The sequence below is a fragment of the Pipistrellus hanaki genome (assembly GCF_964339955.1).
Source record: "Pipistrellus hanaki genome assembly, chromosome: 18".
Lineage (NCBI taxonomy): Eukaryota > Metazoa > Chordata > Mammalia > Chiroptera > Vespertilionidae > Pipistrellus > Pipistrellus hanaki.
Window position 1 is genome coordinate 300,304 of NC_140520.1, and position 23,178 is coordinate 323,481.

Below are 23,178 nucleotides of genomic sequence, written 5' to 3' on the forward strand. Positions count from 1 at the left end.
GGGCCCCACAGACCTCAATCAGTCATTGTGTGCATTTCTCCTACAATAACCTTCCAATGGAACATTTCATAGGGTTCCCCACCTGTGCCTCAATGCGTTCTCTGGAGACCGCTAATTTCCTTCCAAGTTCGACACTGCAGTCAGCACACGAGCAACAGCCATACCAGCAATTATTCCAGGACTGAACTCTGTTCCCCTGGCCATTGCCTTCACCTGACTTGTCCCTCACATCTGCCTCCTGGGACAACTCCGTATGCTCCTGGCCTGGAGGGTTCCCAGCTTCTTCTGACCCCCAGCAAGGAATGGCACCCTCCGTCCCTCCACTGCAGGGAACTCAATTCTGCCAACAACCAGAATTAGCAAAAATCAGACTGCTCCCTAGACCCTCCAGAAAGGAGCCAGGCCTGCAGGCACCTGCATGTCAGCCAGGCCATCGCCACACTGGGCTTCTCACCTACAGAAATGTGAAGAAAGGAATCTGTGCTGCATTGGGTCATGAAGTTTGTGGTTTTATTACAGCAGCATACACAGCTAATACAATAAGGATTTTGTGAAAATGTGGTGGGCAAACTGTGGGGTGAACATTTAGAAGAAGCTCATTTGCAGAGAGAAGATTATTCAACAATTTATTTAACAAATGCAACCTGACAACCATCTGCCGGGTGGAGGGGACATGGTGGTGACCAATCACAGTGATGGTGATGGAGTGGCTCTTCCCCAGGACCCAACAGTTAAAGAACCTCCAGGAACATCAACACACGCTCAGCATGGAGTGTCCCTTTCCTGGAGATGGGGCTACAGTGTGAGAAAATGTCCACTGCAGTGCACCTGGCTCCCTCCCCCAATTCATGCCTCACACGTGAGCTTCAGGGATGAAGCTGGGGGGTTGGTTGGGCTTCAGGTCACAGGTCACAAGCTGGTGAGGAGTATGACCTCTGGTCCCTTCTCAGCCCCCTGTGATGTGGTCACTGTGAATTCCTTCTGTGGACGACGTCATCATGGCCAGCCAGCCAATGAAGCAGTGGGCCATGGCTCTGACAGTCCCCCTTGAAGGAACCAGGTGGGGTGTGGCCTTCATAGTCACCTACAGTGACCTCCGCCCTGGGGCCCAGAGAAGGGAACCTCAGGCTGCCCATCACCCTGCCCAACAGGAACAACTGGCTGCAAAGGAACAGACTGGAGGTGGAGGGAGGGTCTGAGGTCAAACAGCTCCCAGCAGCACTGCTTCCTGCATGAATTACATGTCACTTCCCTGGGCCCTGCCTCCCTTTCCACATGTTCAATGAGGCCACCTCACAGGGTGCTGTGAGGATTGGTGAGTGAAAGTCACCTGAAGCCTTTGGCCCAGCACCCACCACATTGTAAGGTATCTGTGAGTGTGAGCTATGGTGGCAGGAAGGGCACTGTGTCACTTTTGGAGAGTTAACTTCCTGCACCCAGGTCTCCTTATCTGTCATGTGGAAAAGTTGAAAGAATATTAGTGAAGTGCTTCATTCTGAGTTTTTAGTAAGTATGTTCCTGCTGTGAGGTTTTTCTGTTAAGTAGGCCCTCTGCTCGGGGCTGGGCAGCGGGAAGCAAAGACCTTTGTTCTGCCTGAGGGTCCTCATTGCCATCAGCTGAGCCTGAGGCCATACGGGTCTCCAGGGAAGGGCCAGGCAGTGGGTTAGACACAAGGGAACTCTCCACTCCCTTTAGTGCTGGGCAAATGGTCAAGGCAGTGGGCTCCACTGACCAAATCCTGAAGAAAGGCCAGAGAGGCCCACGGAAGAAAGCCTGTGGGAAGGTGTAGATGTGGAATCCATCAATAGCATCATAGAACGAGACCTCTCCGTTCTCATAGTCCAGGAAAACCCCCACTCTTTCAGGATTGTTGGCAATTCTGAGTTTGCTTGGTGGATCTGTTTCAGCCTGGAAGTCATGCCCATTCAACAGTGATATTATCCAGAATCCATTCTGGGGTGTTATTTTATCATCTCTTTTTCTCTCTACATTATCCCCACACACCCCTAAATTCCACTGTCTCCTGCCCCCCACCTCCACCTCCCAGAAGTGTCTGCCTGACTTGAAGCTTTCACGGCCCAGCACACAGGACAAATTCTGAAATCTTCTGGGGTTGTCTGGAAGTTTCTGCCTTGTTTCTGCCCAGTTGAGGCTCCTCTGGTTCTCAGAAATAAGGAGGTCGGGGTGCGCAGTGTCTGGATCCAGAATCAAGTTGGCTGCAGAGAGTTCAATGGTGAGGGGTCAGCCATGGTTTCTGGACCCGAGAGCCTCAGGCTATAAGGCGTGGGTCTGGCTGGTGAGACGCCAGCCCAGAGCCTGGGGTCCCAGCTGCCCTGAGTGTGACCCTCAGCAAAGCAAGAGAAACCACAGGGCCTGGTGTTCAGTGAGGAGAGGAGGGTAAGGAGGGCTGGGGTCTGCCTAACCCGCCATCTCAAGTGGCCCCCTTCCTTCTATCTTCCTCCTGTTTCCTCCCCAGGAGGACTGAGCCCACCTGTGCTGCACAGGCACATGGATTCCAATCCCAGTCCTTGTTCTACCCTCCTGAGCTGGACGACTTCCTTTTATGCATGGTGTCTTTTCACACACACACTCACACACACACTCTATGTAATGTCACAAGTCTCATTGTAATATCTGTAAAATGGGAATAAAAGGACTAATCTTTAGAGTACAATAACACAGAATGTTATTAAAGAGGGTTTAGGGAAGGGCCTACTTGCAGCCTGAGGCTCTTAGGTCAGGAAGGGCCTATCTGCTGTATTTAGCCCAAGGCCAAGCATGGAGGAAGCATGTGGTGTGATCATAGCAACCAGGTCTCTGCTGTGCTGGGGCCATGCTGGGCTCTATGTGACCTTCACTCCCCACCTGCCCCTCCCCTTTGCCCAGAAATCCGTCCTCCTTGGGCAGCATCACTGGACTTGCTGCCTCTGGTCACCTGTTGGCTTTGGCCAAGGGCAGGTCCTGGCTGAGGACTGGAGGCAGGGAAAGAGAGGCACAGCTCTGACTTCCCCACTTCCTGTGATGGAGATGCTCCAGCAGAGCACACCTCCTCTCAGGCAGCCTCTCCCTGAGCCCCAGCCTCCTCAGGGCTCCAGTGACTGCTCCCCATCCCTCTGCCTTGGGCCTGGGGGTGGAGACAGCTCCCACTGTTGTGAGCCTAGGGCCCTGGTCATCCTTGTGGCTTCCCTTAATGCCACCCTGGCCTCTTGAAGTAGGCCCTACCCTAAACCCTCTGTAATCACTGGTTAGATGTGGCTGAATCAAACAAATTTCATCTCTGTGTCTCTGATTTATTTCATCTTTTCATGCTGTGACCTTTGACCAACCACACTGTCCTTAGCAGGCACACCAAAGCCTTCAGGGTGATGATGATGTGTGTTCCATAAAATGCAGCCATAAACAGTTTTGTTAGTAACACTAGAATGACATGACCACGGAGGTCAACACCAAACATGATGGTATCAATTATAAAGAACCACCCACCACAAGACCACAGGAGGGATGGCTGGTGCTGCCACACTCCTTGTCCCTTTGTCCGGTTATCATTTGTACCGGAGTTTTACTGTAAAACAACATACTGTAACAGGTCTGTGAATAGTACATGTAGTCTGTCTGCTCCACCCCATACAACTGTGAGTAAATGACTCTATAACACAGTCTGTTATAATATAAGGAGTCACCTACATCAGTTTTAGTTGTTAAGAACCTTCTCCTGATTGTGGTGATACTGTCAGACACACACCCATTATGAAAAGGCCAAGGTTTCACTCTTGGAGTTTTGACCAACACACACTCATTAACTTGTCTAGTCTTACCTCCACCCTAATATAGTAGAAATGACCACCATCATCTCAAAGAGACTCAGAGACATGGCACACCTTGAGGAGGCTCAGGGCAGGAGGAGCATCACCTTCTCCATCTCCCTCCAGCCCCTGCCCCCAGCTCCACCCCTCATGCCTCCTCCTTCCCACACAGACCAGGATTAGCAGCTGTCCCTGGCTCTCTTTGCAGCAGATGGGCACACTGTAGGGACCTCATGCCACCTACCACGATGTCCCCCAGTGAAGAGCTGGAAAAGAAAAAGGGATCCAGGCCCCTCTGTTGTTCCAGGGAACACACAGTCATCCACTCACCAGATTGGTAAAGAGCCATCTTCCACTCTGAAAGGAAGGAGACACAGGCAAGGAAAGGTCATCATTTCTCTTTTCCCACCACCATTCTCCTCACCAAGATTCTTCCCACTCCTTCCCACCAATATCTAGTTTCCTTCCCCTACAGCTCCAAGGATGGGGCATAAAAGCTCTCAGAATGTGGGCTTCCCTCCATCACAGTGGGGCTGTGGGTGACAGGGCCAGGCTTTGCCCAGGTGTGGGTGTGTGGCAGCAGGTAAGAGGACACTATATCTGGAAGGTCCTCTGGGTGTGCAGAAAGGCAGGGTGGTCCTCCACAGAACATGAGCTCTGAGCAAGCTCTGATGACCCCTCAGCAGCACAGAAAGTGCTGAAGGGCTTTGTACACAGGCGCCAGGACCAGAAAGCACGTGTCACTCACCTGCGTAGGCCTGAGCCCTGCCACCTGCAAAGGAAGACAAGCAGTCACCTCACCTGTCATGTCTGAGTCCTCTCCTCTCTCTCCTGCTGACCCCACCTCCCTCCCTCTGTTTGTTCAATTCCCTGCTCCCCTCCTCTTTAAGGTCACCTGCACCCAATGACTCACAGGCACTGATGGGGCTGTCCCAGCTGCACCTGCAGGTCTGTCCTGTACGTGTCTGAATAGCAATCACCTTTAACCATCATTTCCCTTCCTGAAGTTTCAGTTACCCTCCGTCAACCACAGTTGGAAAACATTATAAGAAAAATTCTAGAAATAAGCAATTCATACATTTTAAATTGCATATCATTCCTAGTAGCATGATGTCATCCTACGCCACCCATCTCTGACATGCCCACCTGAGAACCATCCCTGTGCCCAGCATGTCCACCCTGTGTTCCTCCCATGAGACACTTAGTCACTGAGGAGCCGGCTCTATGGTCAGATCTGCCTCAGCTTCACAGGGCTTGTGTGAAAGTCCCCTTCTGTTCCTTAGTAATGACCATCAACTGCAGTGATGCTGGCCTTTGGGGTGTGGCAATGAGAAGACTTCCTTTAAGGAAAAGGAGAATCCTACTATACACAGGGTGCAGTGCTATCTGTGGGCCAGGAACCCCTGCCATATGAAGTGACTGTCTTACCCCTGTACCTGGCTAGGCTTGCTGTATGCCTATGTGTATGTATATGTGTGCTAGAAACCATCCACTTCAATATGCTTAATTTCCTGTCACTTTCCAAAAAGATTTGGGCAACTTATTGAGAGAACTTCAGACACTGCTTTTCAGCATTTATGATAAATCTGGGACAACTGATAGCAGCTCTTCCTCTTTATTTTATTTTTAAAAATATATTTTATTGATTTTTTACAGAGAAAAAAAGAGAGGGACAGAGAGTTAGAAACATCGATGCATTGATCAGCTGCCTCCTGCACACCTCCTACCGGAGAGGTGCCCATAACCAAGGCAAATGCCCTTGATCAGCTGCCTCCTGCACACCCACTACCGGGGAGGTGCCCACAACCAAGGTACATGTCCTTGATCAGAATCGAACCCGGGACCTTTGAGTCTGCAGGCTGACGCTCTATTCACTGAGCCAAACCGATTTCGGCATCCCCTCCTCTTAAAGAGAATGTTCTCTCTCCTTCTGGTTTCCTCTCAGCAGCCTATAGATCCCGTAGAGAAGCCAGGGAGGGAGGACCTGCCATCTTGAGTCCTTCACCCCCTCTCCTTTCTGGGATTCCCTGGACATCTGGGTGCGGGGAACCTAGTGGAGAGAGCCTGACCCTTTTCTCCGGGGAGGAAACCCTGCCTGACCTCCGGAGCATCAGCGTCCTCCTTCCTTCCCCTGGGCGGTCAGGGGTGAGGAAGGGGCTGGACAGGTCCCAGCAGAGAGTCTCAGATGTAGTCCAGGTACTTACGTGACAGGTACTGCTTAACCCTCCATCCTGCAGGGGAAACAGGAGGGATCAGTGAGGTGGATAACCAGGGACACCAGAACCCGCGTGGGGGGATGAGGACTTACTGAGCTCCTCCTGCATCCTCTCTGGAAACAAGCAGAAAGAGAAGGTGCTGTCATGGGGATAAGAGGGGAACCTGCGCGTGGGTGGGTGGCCTTGGGCGAGGAGGTCCCACCCACCTGCAGCCAGTCCTCACCTTTGGCGCTTCGCTCTTCCTGCTCCTTCCCCTGTGCTACTTCTTTCTCAGCTCGCTCATGCTCCTTCGCCACCAGTGCTGCTTCTTTCTCATCTCGCTCCCTCTCCTTCTCTTGGATCAAGGTCTGGATTCTCTTCTGCTGTTTCCACCTTGAGATCACCACCCCCGCCAGGAGCCCCAGCAGAGCCAGAAGGGTCACCCCCATGGCCACCAGCCAGGGTTGTGCACTGGAGAAGAAGGGGCCTGTGGAGGGAAACTCAGCTGCTCAGCAAAGTGCGGGTTCTCTTGGTAGGGGCAGGGACATTTATCTTCCCAACTTTACCCATCACATAGACCAGTGTCCTAATGCTTGGCTTTCACATGGGAATAGTTAGAGTATAATGTACACACAGTCACTGGCATCTCCTCTCCACCCCTCCCCCATTTATCAGCATCTCATCACTGGCTTAACCTGCTGACTTAGAAGGTGATCTTTGGGTCTGGAGGTCATGGGGTCACATTCTGGGTCTTCTGCCTGAGCAGCTCTGTGACCTTGAACCAATGACTTAGCCCAGTGGTTGGCAAACTCATTAGTCAACAGATCCAAATATCAACAGTGCAATGATTGAAATTTCTTTTGAGAGCCAAATTTTTTTTTAATCTTAAACTATTATATAAGATAGTACATTGTTATTAACTCATTAGTGTACCCTAATTAGTCACACTCAAAGGGCTAAAGAGCCGCATGTGGCTCACGAGCTGAAGTTTGCCAACCACTTTACTTAGACTATCTGTTCTCAGTGTCCTAAATGGAACATCATTCAATTAATGCTCTAAAGTCCCTGACACAGTGTCAGGGCCATGTGAGAGTTTATTCATTTTAAAAACATAGATATCTTTGATAGAAAAAACATAGACATCTTTGAGATCTAAGATGTCAATGATGGGAAGGTAGGCTGCAAGATAGTGTGTGAGTGAGAGATCGAAAGGAGAGTGCTTAGATGTGGGGGGAGTGTCTGTATGTGTGAGTGAGCGACAGCTATATTCCACATGACTGTGGGACTGGTGGACCAGGCTCTCCTGGTTGGGCAGTCTCTATTGTTGCTGAAATCGCTCCAGAGCAGTAGGCTCTGAAGCAGAGACCACACCATATTGAAGAGGAGACCAGCTGTGACCAGAAGCCCAGCCTTACCTTCAACCAGGCAGACCTCAGATACCTCCTGGGACCCTACAACCACAACACCCAGGGACCAGCTGCCTCAGCTGGGAGCCACAAACACCGAGACTCCAGCCTCCCTGGCTAAGGGCTCCTATAAAGATTTTCCAGGGGAGACAAGGTGGAGGAAAATACTCAGAGGGGTCCTGCACCTTCTCACAGAACAGATGGAAGAAACAGCTGCATCGAATAACACCAGCCCAGAATTGGAGAATTAAACAAAGCTGATAAGGCAATCCATGGACAGAAAGGTCAGAGATTACCTAGAGAGATAAATAAGCTCTGCCTCTTCAGATTCATTTGAAAGTTTTTGTTTTCATTTTTTGGATTAGTTGTGTGGCGGGATTTTTGTTTTGTTTTGTTTTTTGTTTGTTTGTTTTAGTTTTCTCTCCATATAGACATATTCCTCCCCCCCCCCCTTCTTTTTCTGCTCTTCCTTTTCTCACATTTTTTTTTCTTTTCTCAATATAATTTTTGCACTCTTTCTCTCCCCTAATTCTCTTTTCTCTGGTGGTTCCCTTTATTTTGGGTTATTGTTATCATGAATCCATTTGTGTTTGGTGCCCTGTGTTTGCATCTTGTTGTGTTGTATTTTATGCCTTTAAGTTAGGGGTGTCGAACTCAATCAGAGAAGGGGCCAAAATCTAAAATCCAGCCTAAATCGCGGGCCGAATGGTTTACTGAACAGTCATAAACTGACAATGTCATAAACTGACAGCGGAGTGCAGTGATGACAGCGCGGTGCAGGCCACATTGCAAGGCCTGGCGGGCTGGATTTGGCCCGCGGGCCTTGTGTTTGACACATGTGCTTTAAGTCAATGCAGGAGAGAGCAAACTACATAACCAGATTCCCTGAGAGGTGCCAACATACAAAAGGAAAGGACGAATTACCAGAAAATGAAGTAAATGAAATGGAGGCAAACAATTTGTCAGAGAAATAATTCGGAGCAATGGTCATAAGGACACTGAAAAGAATGGAATACAAATTCAACAATATGTGTAAGAATCAAGAGGAAATGAAGAAGAACCAAGAAGAAATGAAGAAGGAATCACTGCAATAAACAACACAATAGAGAGCATCAACAATAGACTAGAAGAAGTGGAGGATAGCATCAGTGAGCTAAAAGACAAGATAGGAAAAAATACTCAAGCAGAGAAGCAACTGGAAAAATAACTTAAAAAACAGGAGGAGAGCGTAAGGGAACTTTGGGACAGCATGAACATCTGCAAAAGAGGGAGGTCAGAAAAAGAGGAAACTGAGCAAGGAAAAGAAAATCTGTTTGAAGAAATGACAGAAAATTTCCCTGATAAAGGGAAGAAAAAATCTCACACAAGTTAAAGAAGCTCACAGAGTACCAAACAAAATGAACCCAAAAAGACTGACACCAATGCACAATTTAATTAAATTGGCAAATACCAAGGACAAAGTAAGAATCTTAAAGGATGCTGAGAGACACAGTAAGTTAACTACAAGGGATCTCCCAACAGACTATCAACTGATTTCTCAACAGAAACATATTAGGCCAGAAGGGAATGGAATAAATGTACAAAGTCATGCAAAGTAAGGTCTGAATCCAAGAATACTGTACCCAGCAAGGCTATCAATCAAAGTTGAGAGAGAAATCAGGAGCTTCACAGACAAAAAAGAACTCAGGGAGTTTATTACCACCAAATCTACAATGCAAGAAATTCTAAAGGGTCTTCCATCAAAAGAAGAAATTGGAAGGAAAGAAGGAATGCAGGCGTGAAGAATAAAATGGTGACATACAAGTACCTATCAATAATAACTGTAAACGTAAATGGATTGAATGCCCAATCAAAAGACATAGTGTAGCTGAATGGATAAGAAAACATGACCCATATACCTGCTGTCTACAGGAGACTTATCTCAGAGCAAAGGACTCAAACAGGCTAAAGGAATGGAACAAGCTTTTTCAGATGAATCAAAATGAAAATGAAAAAAAAAAAGTTGGGCTAGCAATACTTATATCTGACAAGTTAGACCTCAATGTGAAGGTCATAACAACAGATAAGGAAGGCCACTTCATAATACTAAAGGGAGCAATTCAACAAGAAGATATAACTCTGAGAAACACATATGCATGCAATACAGAAGCATCCAAATACATAAAACAACTTCTGGAAGATATCAAGGGAGGGATTTAAATCAATGCAGTCATTGTAGGGGATGTTAATATCCTATTAACACCAATGAACAAATTCTCTAAACAAAAAATAAGCAAAGAAACATCAATCTTAAATGACTCATAGATCAGATGGAATTGACATCTTCAGAACAGTTCATCCCAAAGCCACAGAATATCCATTCTTCTCAAGTGCATACAGGTGATTTTCAAAGATAGACCACATATTGGGGCACAGGCAAAAGCTCTTCAAATTCAGGAAGATAGAAATCATATCAAGCATCTTCTCAGATTGCAATGGCTTAAAATTAGAAACAATTACAGTAAAAATATTTTTTTAAAAAAACATGGAGGCTAAATAGCATGCTATTAAACAATGATTGGGTTACCAAAGAGATTGAAGAAGACATAAAAAGAATCGTAGCAACAAACAACAATGAAAACACAACAATCCAAAATCTATCGGACACAATGAAAGCAGTCTTGAGAGGGGTGTTCATATCTCTACAGGCCTACCTCAAAAAAGAAGAAACAATGATAACAAATTATCTAACCCTACAACTGAAAGAGTTAGAAAGAGAACAACAAGAAAAGCCCAACATAAGCAGAAGGAAGGAAACAATAAAGATGAGAGCAGAGATAAATGACATAGAGTCAAATAATAAAACAATACAAAAGATCAACGAAACCAACAGTTGGTTCTTTGATAGGAGAAACAAGATTAACGAGGCTCTAGCCAGGCTCACCAAGAAGCAAAGAGAGAGGACCCCCCCCCCAAAAAAAAAAACAACAAAAAACAAAATCAGAAACGAAAGAGGTGAAGTAACAACTGATCCCACAGAAATACAAATGATTATGAAAAAATACAATGAACCACTGTATTCTAACAAAATAAACAAAAAGATGAAATGGACATATTTTTAGAAAAATACAAGCTCCCAAAACTCAATCAGGAAGAATAAAAAAACTGAATGGGACTACATCAAAAAACCACCAAAGAAATTGAAGCACTGATCAGAAATCTTCCAGCAAAAAAAAGTCCTGGTCCTGATGGCTTTACAGGGGAGTTCTACCAAGCATGTAAAGAAGAATTAAAACCTGTCCTCCTCAATTATTCCAAAAAATGCAAGAGAAAGGCACACTTCAATGCTTTTTCTATGAAGCCAGCATTACCCTAATTCCAAAACCAGATAAAGACACCACACACACACACACACACACACACACACACACACACAATAAAGAGAACTACAGGCCAATATCCTTGATGAATATAGATGCTAAAATCCTCAACAAAAGTCTAGCAAATCGCATCCAGCATTACATTACAAAGATCATATACCATGACCAAGTGGGGTTTATTCCGGGGATGCAAGGATAGCACAATACCCACAAATCAATAAATGTGATACATCACATAAACAAATTGAGAGACAAAAATCACATAATCAAATCAATCGATGCAGGAAAAGCTTTTGACAAAACCCAACACCCTTCCTTGATAAAAACTCTCAGCAAAGTGTGAATAGAGGGATCATACATCAAAATAATAAAAACCTTATATGACAAACCTACAGCTAACCTTATACTCAATGGGCAAAAACTAAACTCATTTTCCCTAAGAACAGCAACAAGACAGGAATGCCCACTTTCACCACTCCTATTCAATGTGGTACTGGAAGTGCTAGCCATAGTGATCAGACAAGAAGAAATAAAAGGCAACCAAATAGGAAAATAAAAAATAAAATTGTCCTTATTCGCAGATGACATGATCCTGTACATAGAAAACCTTAAAGACTCCTTCAAAAAACTACTACACCTAATAAGTTAACTCAGCAATGTAGCAGGATACAAAATTAACACCCAGAAATCTATGGCCTTTTTATATACCAACAATGAACTCACAGAAAGAGAAATGAAAAAAACAATCCCATTTACCATAGCACCAAAAAGAAATTAAGATACCTAGAAATAAACTTACCCAAGGATGTAAAAGACCTGTACTTGGAAAACTACAGGACATTGAAAATAGAGATAGCGGAAGATATAAACAAATGGAAGAACTTACCATGTTCATGGATTGGTAGAATCAACATAATTAAAATGTCCATACCACCCAAAGCAATCTACAGATTCAATGCAATCTCCATTCAAAGATCTAAAACAAACTCTCCAAAAATTCATCTGGAATAAAAAGAGACCCCGAATAGACTCAGCAATCCTGAGAAAGAAGAACAAAGTTGGAGGGATCACAATAACAAACATCAAGCTATATTACCAAGCCACAGTTCTTAAAACTGTCTGGTCTTGGCACAAGAACAGACATATAGACCAATGGAACAGAACAGAGAACATAGACATCTACACAAGCCAATATGCTCAATTAATATTTGACAAAGGAAGCAAGAGCATACAGTGGAGTCAAGAAAGTCTCTTTAATAAGTGGTGCTGGGAAATTTGGTCAAATACATGCAAAAAATGATACTAGATCATCAATTTACACCATACACAAAAATAAATTCAAAATAGCTAAAGGGCTTGAATGTAAGACAGAAAACAATAAAAATCCTACACGACTCCATAGGCAGAAAAGTAGCAGAAATATGTCATAGCAATATCTTTACCGACACAGATCCTAGGGCAATGGAGACTAAGGAGAAAATAAACAAATGGGACTACATCAAAATTAAAAGCTGCTGCACAACAAAAGAAACCATCAACAAAATCAAGAGAAAGCCCATTGCATGGGAGCACATATTTACCAATGTTATTTCAGATAATGGTTTAATCTCCAAAGTTTACAGAGAACTCATACAACTTAACAAAAGAGAAACAATGCAATCAAAAAATGAGTAAAGGACCTAAGTAGACACTTTTCAAAAGAGGACATACAGAAGGCCGAGAGACAAATAAAAACATGCTCAAAGTCACTAATCATCTGAGAGATGAAAAAATAACAATGAGGTACCATCTCACACCTGTCAGAAGGGTTATCATCAAAATCCACAAACGACAAGTGCAGATGAGAATGTGAGGAAAAAGGAACCCTCATGCACTGCTAGTGGGAATGCAGACTGGTATAGCCTCTATAGAAAACATTATGGAGTTTCCTCAAAAAGTTAAAAATGGAACTCTCATTTGACCCAATAATCCTACTTGTAGGACTATAGTTCAAGAAACCAGAAACACCAAACAGAAAGGACATATGCACTCTTATATTCATAGAGCACAATTGACAGTAGCTAAGATTTGGAAACAGCCTAAGTGCCCATCAACAGATGAATGGATTAAAAAAAGGCGGTACATCTACACAATGGAATACTATGCCACTATAAAAAAGAAGGAACTTTTACCATTTACAACAGCATGGAAGGGCCTAGAGAGCATTATGGTAAGCGAAACAAGCCAGTCAGAGAAAAATAAATATCACATGAACTCACGCATATGTGGAATATAATGATCAACATAAACTGATGAAGAAAAATAGATCCAGAGTCAAATGGCAGGGGATGTGGGGAGTTAGAGAGCAAGCAAAGAACTTGTATGCATGCATATTAGCATGACCAATGGGCACAGACACTGGGGAGGTGGGGGCTTGCCTGGGTGAGAAGGGCTGAGTGGTGATGGTGGTGGTGGGTGTTAATTGGGGGAAAAGGAGATATATGAAAACTTTAGACAATAAAAAATTTGCATAACATTGAAAAAATAATAAGGCCTGGACTAGAACCTCTTAAATATATATATTTAAATAAGATGCTTTATATATATGAAAAAATATATATTAAGCATCTTATTTTTCTTTCTTATACCACAGGCAGCGTGTACACAAGCTGATCTGCAGCTCATTTCTCAGTTCATCGTGGGTCAGGAGATCATGTCTGTGTTACTTCCCACAGGGCATCTCCACTGCACAGGAGTCCCCATGGGTGGCATTTACACTGTCTCTGACTTTTGTTGTTATAACCGATGCTCTAAAAATAACTTCATGCCCTGGCCGGTTTGGTTCAGTGGGTAGAGCATTGGCCTGTGGGCTAAAGGGTACCAGGTTTGATCCCGGCCAAAGGCACAGGCCTGGGTTGTGGGTTTGGTCCCTTGTGTGGAGCGTGCAGGTGGCACCCCATGATTCCCTCACATCATTGATGTTCCTCTCTTCCTCTCCCTCTCCCTTCCTCTCTTAAGTCAATAAAAATATATATTTTTAAAAGAAATATCTTTGCCCATCAGTTATTTCAAACAATCCTGAACTGCTCTGTCAGATAAATTTCTAGAACTGGGATTTGGGTCAATAAATAAGTATTGTAATTTGGATTAAGATTATTCTACCACCCTCACCACCAATATAAGCTGCATCCATTTATACAAAAATATACCAACTGACAGAAAAACATGAATGAGTTACTGTCTCCCCATAGTCCTGCCATTAGTGTTACCAACAATATGGTTTTCTTTGCTGCCAATCTCACAGGTGGGAACGTCTCCTGTCCAGGGAGATGGGACATCCTTTCCCAGGTATTTCCTTCTGGGAACCATTCATTTTATACTGCGCTGTTCTATGTTTGAGGAGATTATGGACATGTCTGCACATATTTCCCCACTTTGTCATGTGTTTGTTTAGTTACCAATTGTCCCATCTGCAACACCTGTCCCAGTGGGTGGCAGCTGGGATGCTCAGAAAATGTCTGTAACATGAACAGCTTCATGGGGCAAAGGGCACCCAGGTGCCTGAGCACAGACCCAGGTCAGCAGCAGACAGTCAGGACTCCTTCTCCCAGTGGCCACAGCTGAGCTCAGGGTGGGGCCGGGCACTCACCTGCAATGGAGACCCTGGCTGTCTTCTCCTGGCTGAGCAGGGGGTTTCTGACGACACAGGAGACCCCCTGCCCAGAGCCACCTTTCAGGATCACAGACGACGTGACTGCATACAGACCCTCTCCATCTGCAGCCCCAGGCGCTGCCATGGCGGGCAAGCTCTCTCCCCCGTCGCCTCTCCACTCTACGTGGGGCTGTGGATACCAGCCTGCAGATGTGCACTCCACACGGATCCCTCCATCCTCATAGCCCTTCATGTCAACGTGAAGATCAGAGCCCAGAGCTGGAGAGGGAAGAGGGAGCCTGAGTCATGAGGAGGCCTCTGTGTTGGGGAAGGTCCCATCAGGAATGGGGCACACTCCACTAGATCATGCAGGCAGGGTTCATAAGGAGCTATTTGCCACGTGTGCTGTGTGGGGGAGACTGTTTTGTGAGGTGACCGCTGCCTGACCCTCATGGACCCTTGAGCTGGATCCAGCTGAATCTGGGCCAGAACAGACATTGCTTCTCGTGGATCCGCTCAGAGACACCTGGACCCTCCCCTGACCATTGCTGATTCTGGAACCCCCTTCACCACCCTAAGCATGTAAGTCATGTTCCCTTGTCTGGGCAAGTCATGCCTCCATCCCCTATCTATCCTGTCTGTCCTGTGTGAGCTTGAGGCTTTGCCAGGTGGAGGGAAGATATACACATTCTGTTGCTGCCGCCCACAGTGTTCCTAGTATGAAAGTCACCGTGGTGAACTCTTGATTCCATTAATCTAGAATTTACAGCCTCTTTTTCGGGTCTTTGGACTCAGGGGAATTTTATTTTGTGGTTGTGGAAGGGGAATGACTACAGAGGAGAGAGCTGACCCAGGGCCAGGAACAGTGAGCTGTTACCACCAGTCCCTAAACTCTTAACCCAGGGGAGGGGGGAGGAGCCTTTTGAAGACTTGCAAGAACCAGTCCTGTAGGGAGGGATTTCTTCAGAGGAGCTGTGGTGTCAGGAAGGGACTGAAGCTGGCTGAGGAGGCCCCGCAGGGAGGATGCCAGGACCTTCCACACATTCCTCACCTTCTATTCCTTCCCTCCCTCTCTCCTTCCCTTCCTTCCTTCCTTCCTTCCTCTCTTCCTTCCGACCTCCCTTCCTCCCTTCCTTCCTTCCTTCCTTCCTTCCTTCCTTCCTTCCTTCCTTCCTTCCTTCCTTCCTTCCTTCTTTTCTTTCTTCCTTCCTTCTTTCCTTCCGTCCTTCCTTCCTGAGTAAGGCAGGGCTGTGCCCCGAGAAAGAGAAATGATGTTGGACATGAACACTGTCATGGAACAGCAGCATCAGACAAAGATGCTTTGTCCTGTGATGAGTCAGGACCAAACAAGACCACTTAGTCATCAGGTCTGAACACAGAATAACACATGGACCGTGTCCAGTCCACAACAACCAGCAATCATCCCCTGTCCTGGCCGTGAGTGTCCAGTTACACCCACACCTTCCTGACAGCATCTGATCCAGAGCAAAGCCCTCCTTCTATAAAACCTCCCTTAGTTCCCTATCAGCCCAAACGTTACACCAAGTCTCCCTGACACCCCCTCATGGGGACCCCCATGTTTCCACATCTGTGTGTTCTCCTCACCGAAACTAGTTCTAAACTCAACTTGTTCAACTGCAGGTGTGATCCTGGAGCCTTAGTGGAGGACATGGCAGCACAGGTGATGGCCCTGCAGCTCAGCCTCCCGACCCACAGCAGCAAGAAGAAGTCTGTAAGGTGGGGTTGGGCCTGTGTTTCCAGGCCCCACAGAAGAAGGAGCTCAGAACAACCTCAGGCTCACCTGCAACCTTCAGCTCCACCTGGGCTTTTTCAAAGAAATTGGCATCTTGGAAGTAACACTGGTAGGTTCCACTGTCAGAGGCTCTGACTTTGTGAATCCGCAGAGCAGCCTTCCCCTCAGCAATGTCCTCTCTTAAAATCGACGTTCTCCCTCGATACTCTACAATTTTTGTTTCTTGCTTGCCATTTGCATATGCACGCACCACCTGCCTGAGGCTGGATTGCACCCACATCAGCTCCATGGTCTCAGCGCTCATCATTGGGGACAGGTGACAGGGCAGCTCAGCGACTTCACCCACCAAGGCCAGGATGGGCTCAGGGGGTCCAACCACAGCAAACTGAGCTGGGGAGCAGAAAGGGGTGCTGCATCAGAGGGAGCTGGAGGCCGGGAGGTAAGGGGTGTCCCAGGCTGGGAAGGTGAGGTAAGAAACACCTAGACAGGCACTCAGTCCTGACAGATGTACCATCTGGATGGGCCTCCCAGGTGTGGGGAGGAGTCCAAGGTTCTGACTGCGCATTAGAGGTAACTGCTCCAGGCACATAAATGCAGATGCTCCTACCTGAGGAGGGCGTGAGCAGCTGGACCAAGGCGAGGCAGACGGGCAGGTGGAGCAGATGGAAGGCCAGAGTCCTCACCATTGTGGGCTGTTGTGCAGACAGAGAGACACCAGAAGGAGTGGGTAGAAATGATGACCTGGAAGAAGATGGAGAATCCACATGAGACCTCTGCCTCCTCAGGGCTGACCCCCAGTGCAAACATCATCACTGGTGACCCTGAAGCCTTGTCTGAAATGTCTACTTGGGAGTCTCTTCATCTTTGACTCCAACATGGAAAGCCACCCTAAAGTATGAACCTTAAATATATGTTCCTTGGCCCTGGCCACCTGGTAGTCTTGGGCTCTGCATCCAATGGGCTCAGAAGCTTCTACTTGCCCACACTTCCTGGGACAGCCTGTCCGCACCGCGAGTATCTCACTCTGATTAATGGAGGATGCCCCTCTCTGAGCCCTGATTCCACTAAGCCCTCAGTCTATGCTCCACACCACAGCCCACATGTTCCTGCTCCCTCACTTTACCTCTCCTCAGCCTCCAGGGGCTCCCACTGCACTCAAATGCAGCTGGAGTCCTCTGCTACCTGTACTTTCTGAATTACCTGAACATTTGCAATTTTAAGCTCTCAGAGACGGGAATATATTTCCACTGATTTTGTTGACCTTCAACCAAAGATCTGAACAGACTGTATTGGCTTGCACTTTGTCCCTGGACGGAGAACTCTCAACCCCTGCTTTTTATTCCTTTATTGTCCCCCCCGCCCCTCTCTCCTTCCTTACTAAACCCCTGCCCGTGTCCCATTGTCTTTGCAGCTGAGTTTCCCATCTTCTGAAGCTGCAGGCTCTAGAATAAGCCTACATTCCTCCCACCAGCCCCATGATCTCCATGTGGTCTTTCCAGTGGCAGGCAGTTGAACCTGGTTTCAGTATCTGCCTGTCTTTCACAATCTCTTAGAACACACTCCCAGAGAGGAGCAGGAGAGCCCGTCAGAGGCCTCAATGACCACAGGAAGTTCTTAGGAACATGTAGGTGTCAAGCTCATTCATTCTGGTTATCTCCCTCCCACAGATTTCTGAGTTCAGGCCTTACCTTGCCCAGCCAACAGGGTCTCACCGTGTCTGCACCTGAAGGCTCCCAAAGCTCATCAGCCTCTCTCCTAAAGAGTCCTGGGCCCTGGCTTTCACTCTCTCCCCCACTTACAGTTGGCACTTTCAGCTGAAAACCACAGAGCAGAGGCACTCCTTAGGTCTTCACTGCAGGCGAGTCTCTGATCTGGTGGAAAGAGAGGGAGAAAGAAAGCTTGCTCAGGAGGAGGAAAAGTGCAAAGTCCCTCTTTGAAAGCACTTGTTATAAAATATAATGATAATAACCTTAACTTTGCTCTGGGTGTGTGAACGGTGGGGTACTTTAAGTGTCTCTACCTGTTGCTGATTAAAATAGATTTCTTGGGGTGCCACGGGAACAAACATTTCCTGAGGCCCTACATGAGGACAAGATCCTGCAGAAAGCTTTATTTCTGTGCAATTAAACCCTTGAGTTTCCAAGGACCCATCTTGCTCAGTTCTGCCCCCAAAACATCCATGTTTTCCTCAACAGAACCAGGATGCAAGCCATTTCCAAAGTTCCTGCTCCATATTGGCACAGTCCTTCCCATTCAAGTATCTGGCTGGTGATTTTGTTCTCCCAGCTAAAGTCTGTGGTGTGTGGGTCTGCATGGCCATGCTCCCTTCAGCTTTGAGGATCACACAGCAGCCTAGCAGGGGTCACTAGCAAGGAAAAAACAGGAGAGTAAGCAAGAGCAACCAGAGAGAGAGAATTTTGGTGATTATATATTCCCAAACGATAATGGGCTTGCATTGGGATGCACTCTTCTAGCCAATGATCTCTGTTCCCAGGTTAGACTGACATCTGCCCGTCTTCACTGCACATGTGCCCATCTTCCTTTTTGGAGCCCTTTCCAGTGATTTCCAGGTAACAGACTGGTCCCTGGGGAGTGTCGAGTGGCAGCTTCCTAGTGAGGCTGCCCAGATGAACTTGTTTATTATGTCTGGCCTCCCCTTTGCTCCTTTCCTGTTATTAATATGAATGAGTAGCTTGTTATGAGGGCAACATGTGTATGTGTATTCCACAGGGTTCTATTGCAATCATGCCTCAAATCGGCAATCAAGCCTCAAAACAAACACCGAACATCTCAGGAGATCATATCTATATTTATCCCCTCGTTCGTGGGTCTGCAGGGGTGCAGCTGGTCTGGGTGGGCTCGCCTTTGCCTGGTTAACTGCATTGGACTCAAGGTTCCAGCCAGGTTGGGTTCCTGTCAGTTCCATGGGTCTCTTCATTCTGGGACCAGGAGCTACAAGACACGATCTTCATCTTCTCTCCTTCACCCCTCCCCTGCCTTCTCCTTCACCTCCATCCCAGTATCTCTCTCCCCACCCTTTTTTTGGTTACTGCCCCCTTCTTATCTCCATCTCCCCCTCCAGGGGTCCTCAAACTTTTTAAAGTGGGGGCCAGATCACGGTCCCTCAGAGAGCTGGAGGGCCGGACTATATGAACTACTAATTCCTACTGTAACACCTCGGCTGCGCTCACTGCCCAAAAAACCTGGCGGGCCGGATCAGACTCCTCTGAGGGCCTCATGTGGCCCTCGGGCCATAGTTTGAAGACCCCTGAACCTCTCAGTAGATAATTTTTAGACCTCTCTGCCCCTAGTGGCCACAGCGCATCACTGCACCCCGTGCTCCTGGAAAAGGAGCCCACCTCTCCCTCCACCAGGTCTTCCAGCCAAGTTACCACATCTTTAATCTAAAAACTTCTTTGTTTTTTACTTTAAAACTATAATCCACAGTAATAAATATATTTTATAATGTACCTGGGGACACACACATTTATATATACTCTATGCTCTCATAGTTCCATTCGTGTGTATTTAAGTTTGGTCTCTGCGTAATAGATTGATTTCATAAACCTTCAATGGCCCAGGACCTGCAAGTGGAGAAGAACTGCTCCATGACAGTTATCTTATGGCTTAAACATTAGGTCCCAAGTCCTGTGGGCACTGCTTTTGTTGTCCAAAGACAGGACTTGGACCCTCAAACATTTACCTTCTTGTTAGAGTGTTTGACATGGTTGTTAAATAATTTGAAAGTACCTCTCTTCACGTTAACATTTAAGAATCTTTCACCAGGCAGGAGGAAGTTTTCTGATGCAAAAGGTTAAATACACGGGCTAAGATTTCTTCACCGTCTGGAACCATCACTGTATGGATCACTCCACACCTCACACCATGGCTGCCACTGTACAGCTGCACGTAGGTTCCCTGGGTTTGTCTGCCAGCACAAACTGCCACCAATGGAGCAGCTTCAAAAACAGGTAATTGTTTCTCAGTTCTGGAGGCAAAAAGCCTGGGCTTCGGATCCCCACAGGGTGGTCCAACTTGTGCCCTAGCATCAGGGGTTCCTGGCAGTCTTTGAATTTCCTGGTGGATGGAGCATAGCCCTGTGTCCACCTTCGTTCCCACGTGGTTCCCCCTTAGAAGTGAGTCTTTCTCCTGTCTCCCGTGAAGAAGAAGCTGGGTCAGCCCTGAGATGTTGCTAAATGCAGCAGATGAAGGGAATCCCACTGGGTGGTCGGAGAGAAGGGCCTCTCTAGATTTAACTTGGCTGTGATTCCATCGCCCTGGAAAGCCTCATCTCTGAGCTATTTCACTTCCTATTTTAACTACACAAGTGTGAGGGAGAGAGAGAAGACTGACATTGATGAGGGTGGTAGGTGGGAGAGAATGGGCTGGAGGCTCTGAAGGCCTCAGCTCTCCAAACACCACCGTGGGGGGTCCTGTCAGATTGTGTTATTGACTTAAACAATAAAGATTTATCAGTTAACAGCAAAGTCCTGAGTTTAGAAGTCAGTGGCACTCTGCAGCACTCCTTCTAGTGGTCTTTCTGTTCTAGAGACACAGGGAAAATAAAACTTATTGGGCCACATGTCCTAATTCTATGAAATTCAATGTCAGCCCATTCATGAGGGTTTACTAGAAGCAGCCAACCCTTCTATCTAAGATTCTGCTACAACAGGGGCTGTGCAAAATATTAACACTCAGCCTTGACAGAGAAAACATTTCTAGATCCCTGGGCCAAGTCTAGTCCTGACTAATTTCTAGGTAGAATACAAGTAAATTGCTTCAGCATGCCAAATGCACTGTTAATAGCCTTTTGAGATTATCTGGCCTTTTTATTTCCTTTTGCTCTTTTTAGAGGAATTGGGCGTGGGTGTGTGTGTGTGATTGGGGTTGGGGTCGGGGCATGCATGTGTTGAGGGGAATGTAAGTACCGTCTTCCCAAAGCCAAAGAATTTCATTCAAGTTGCTAGACTTGTGGGGGGGCAGGGAAGATATTGGGGGACACCAGGAGTGGCCATGGGGAAAAGAACAGAGGCAGACAGTTGTTATGGATACTTGTGACTCATTCACCAACACACTCACCCGATGCTCCCTTCCTGGGCCCCACAGACCCCAATTGGGCCACCATGTACATTGCTTCTTGAATAACCTTCCCAGGAATCATTTCTTAACATTCCCCACCTGTGCCTAAATGTTTCTCTGGAGGCCTCCACTGAAGCCTAGTAGCATTCATCTCAGGTAAAAAATGCTGCTTAAAGTTTAGCCCTGCTATTTTGGCTTCTGTACACACCTGCTTGCATAAAACAATAGGGTAGTAACCTTAGTTCCAGACTGAGATCTGGAAACTCACATAAATCACCCCAGAATGTTGCTGGCCCACCTCACAAAGGTTATTCTCCTGTGCCTGAGGACCAGAACCAGAAATTGCTTTCCTTGACTCAGTGGCTCCAGGAATGTTTAAAATTGACTCAGTGGCTCCCAGAACTTAAATTAAAATTAATCTTTGTAGATAACTAACTTGTTCAATTTAACTTCTGTAAACCAGAAGCAGCCAACCCCTCACACGTAAACCAGGTTCCTCATTCCAAACCTAAAACTGTACTTGATATCTTTGTGATATTTGCCTATTAAGCCTGATGTTCCCGCCATTCGGGGCTGCGAGATTTGGAGCCGCATCTCCCTCACAGTCACTGGCTTTTCTGATTAAATGCCTCATTGATTTGGTTCTGCGTCCTGTGTATTACTCAGGGGATACATTACAACAGGCGACCTTCTGACTAAGTTCAACACTGCAGTCAGCACACGAGCATCAGTCCCACTAGCAGTTATTCCACTATAGGGACTCTGTCCCTCACATCTGCCTCCTGAGACAACAACTCTGGATGCTCCCGGCCTGGAGGGTTCCCAGCGTCTTCTGACCCCCAGCAAGAAATGACACTCTCAGTCCCACCACTGCAGGGAACTCAATTCTGCCAACAACCAGAATGAGTAAGAATCAGATTGCTCCCAAACCCTCCAGAAAGGAGCCCAGCCTGCAGACAACTGGGTGTCAGCCCGGCCATGGCCATGCTGGGCTTCTCACCTACAGAAATGTGAAGAAAGGAACTTGTGCTGCATTAGGTCATGAAGTTTGTGGTTTTATTACAGCAGCATACACAGCTAATACAATAAAGATTTTGTGAAAATGTGGTGGATAAACTGTGGGGCGAATATCTAGAAGAAGCTCATTTACAGAGTGAAAATTATTCACCAATTTATTTAACAAATGCAACCTGACAACCATCTGCCGGGTGGAGGGGACACGGTGGTGACCAATCACAGTGATGGTGATGGAGTGGCTCTTCCCCAGGACCCAAGAGTTAAAGAACCTCCAGGAACATCAACACACGCTCAGCATGGAGTGTCCCTTTCCTGGAGATGGGGCTACAGTGTGAGAAAATGTCCACTGCAGTGCACCTGGCTCCCTCCCCCAATTCATGCCTCACACGTGAGCTTCAGGGATGAAGCTGGGGGTTGGTTGGGCTTCATGTTCACAGGTCATAAGCTGCTGAGGAGTGTGGCCTCTGGTCCCTTCTCAGCCCTGTGTGGTGTGGTCACTGTGAATTACTTCTGTGGACGACGTCATCATGGCCAGTCAGCCAATGGAGCAGTGGGCCATGGCTCTGACAGTCCACCTTGAAGGAACTAGATGGGTGTGGCCTTCACAGTCACCTACAGTGACCTCTACCCTGGGGCCCTGGGAAGGGACCCTCAGGCTGCCCATGACCCTGCCCAACAGGAACAACTGGTTGCAAAGGAACAGACTGGAGGTCAGAGGTCAAACAGCTCCCAGCAGCACTGCTTCCTGCATGAATTACATGTCACTTCCCTGGGCCCTGCCTCCTTTTCCACACGTTCAATGAGGCCACCTCACAGGGTGCTGTGAGGATTGGTGAGTGAAAGTCACCTGAAGCCCTTAGCCCAGCACCCACCACATTCTAAGTTATCTGTGAGTGTGAGCTATGGCAGCAGGAAGGACACTGAGTCACTTTGGA

General features: G+C 46.9%; 1 protein-coding gene across 1 annotated transcript; it reads right to left on the bottom strand.

Moving 5' to 3' along the window:
- Window positions 1–510: 510 nt before the first annotated feature.
- LOC311612597 (butyrophilin subfamily 3 member A1-like) lies at window positions 511–16,887 on the bottom strand. The gene is made up of 8 exons (XM_084865650.1): window positions 16,755–16,887; window positions 16,196–16,537; window positions 14,392–14,673; window positions 6,222–6,485; window positions 6,008–6,034; window positions 4,552–4,575; window positions 4,134–4,160; window positions 511–2,216 (listed from the first exon to the last, which is right to left on the bottom strand). Exons 1-8 carry the CDS (start codon window positions 16,831–16,833, stop codon window positions 1,504–1,506), a joined length of 1,758 nt encoding a protein of 585 aa, XP_084721776.1. The 5' UTR covers window positions 16,834–16,887; the 3' UTR covers window positions 511–1,503.
- Between the last annotated feature and the right edge of the window lie 6,291 nt (window positions 16,888–23,178).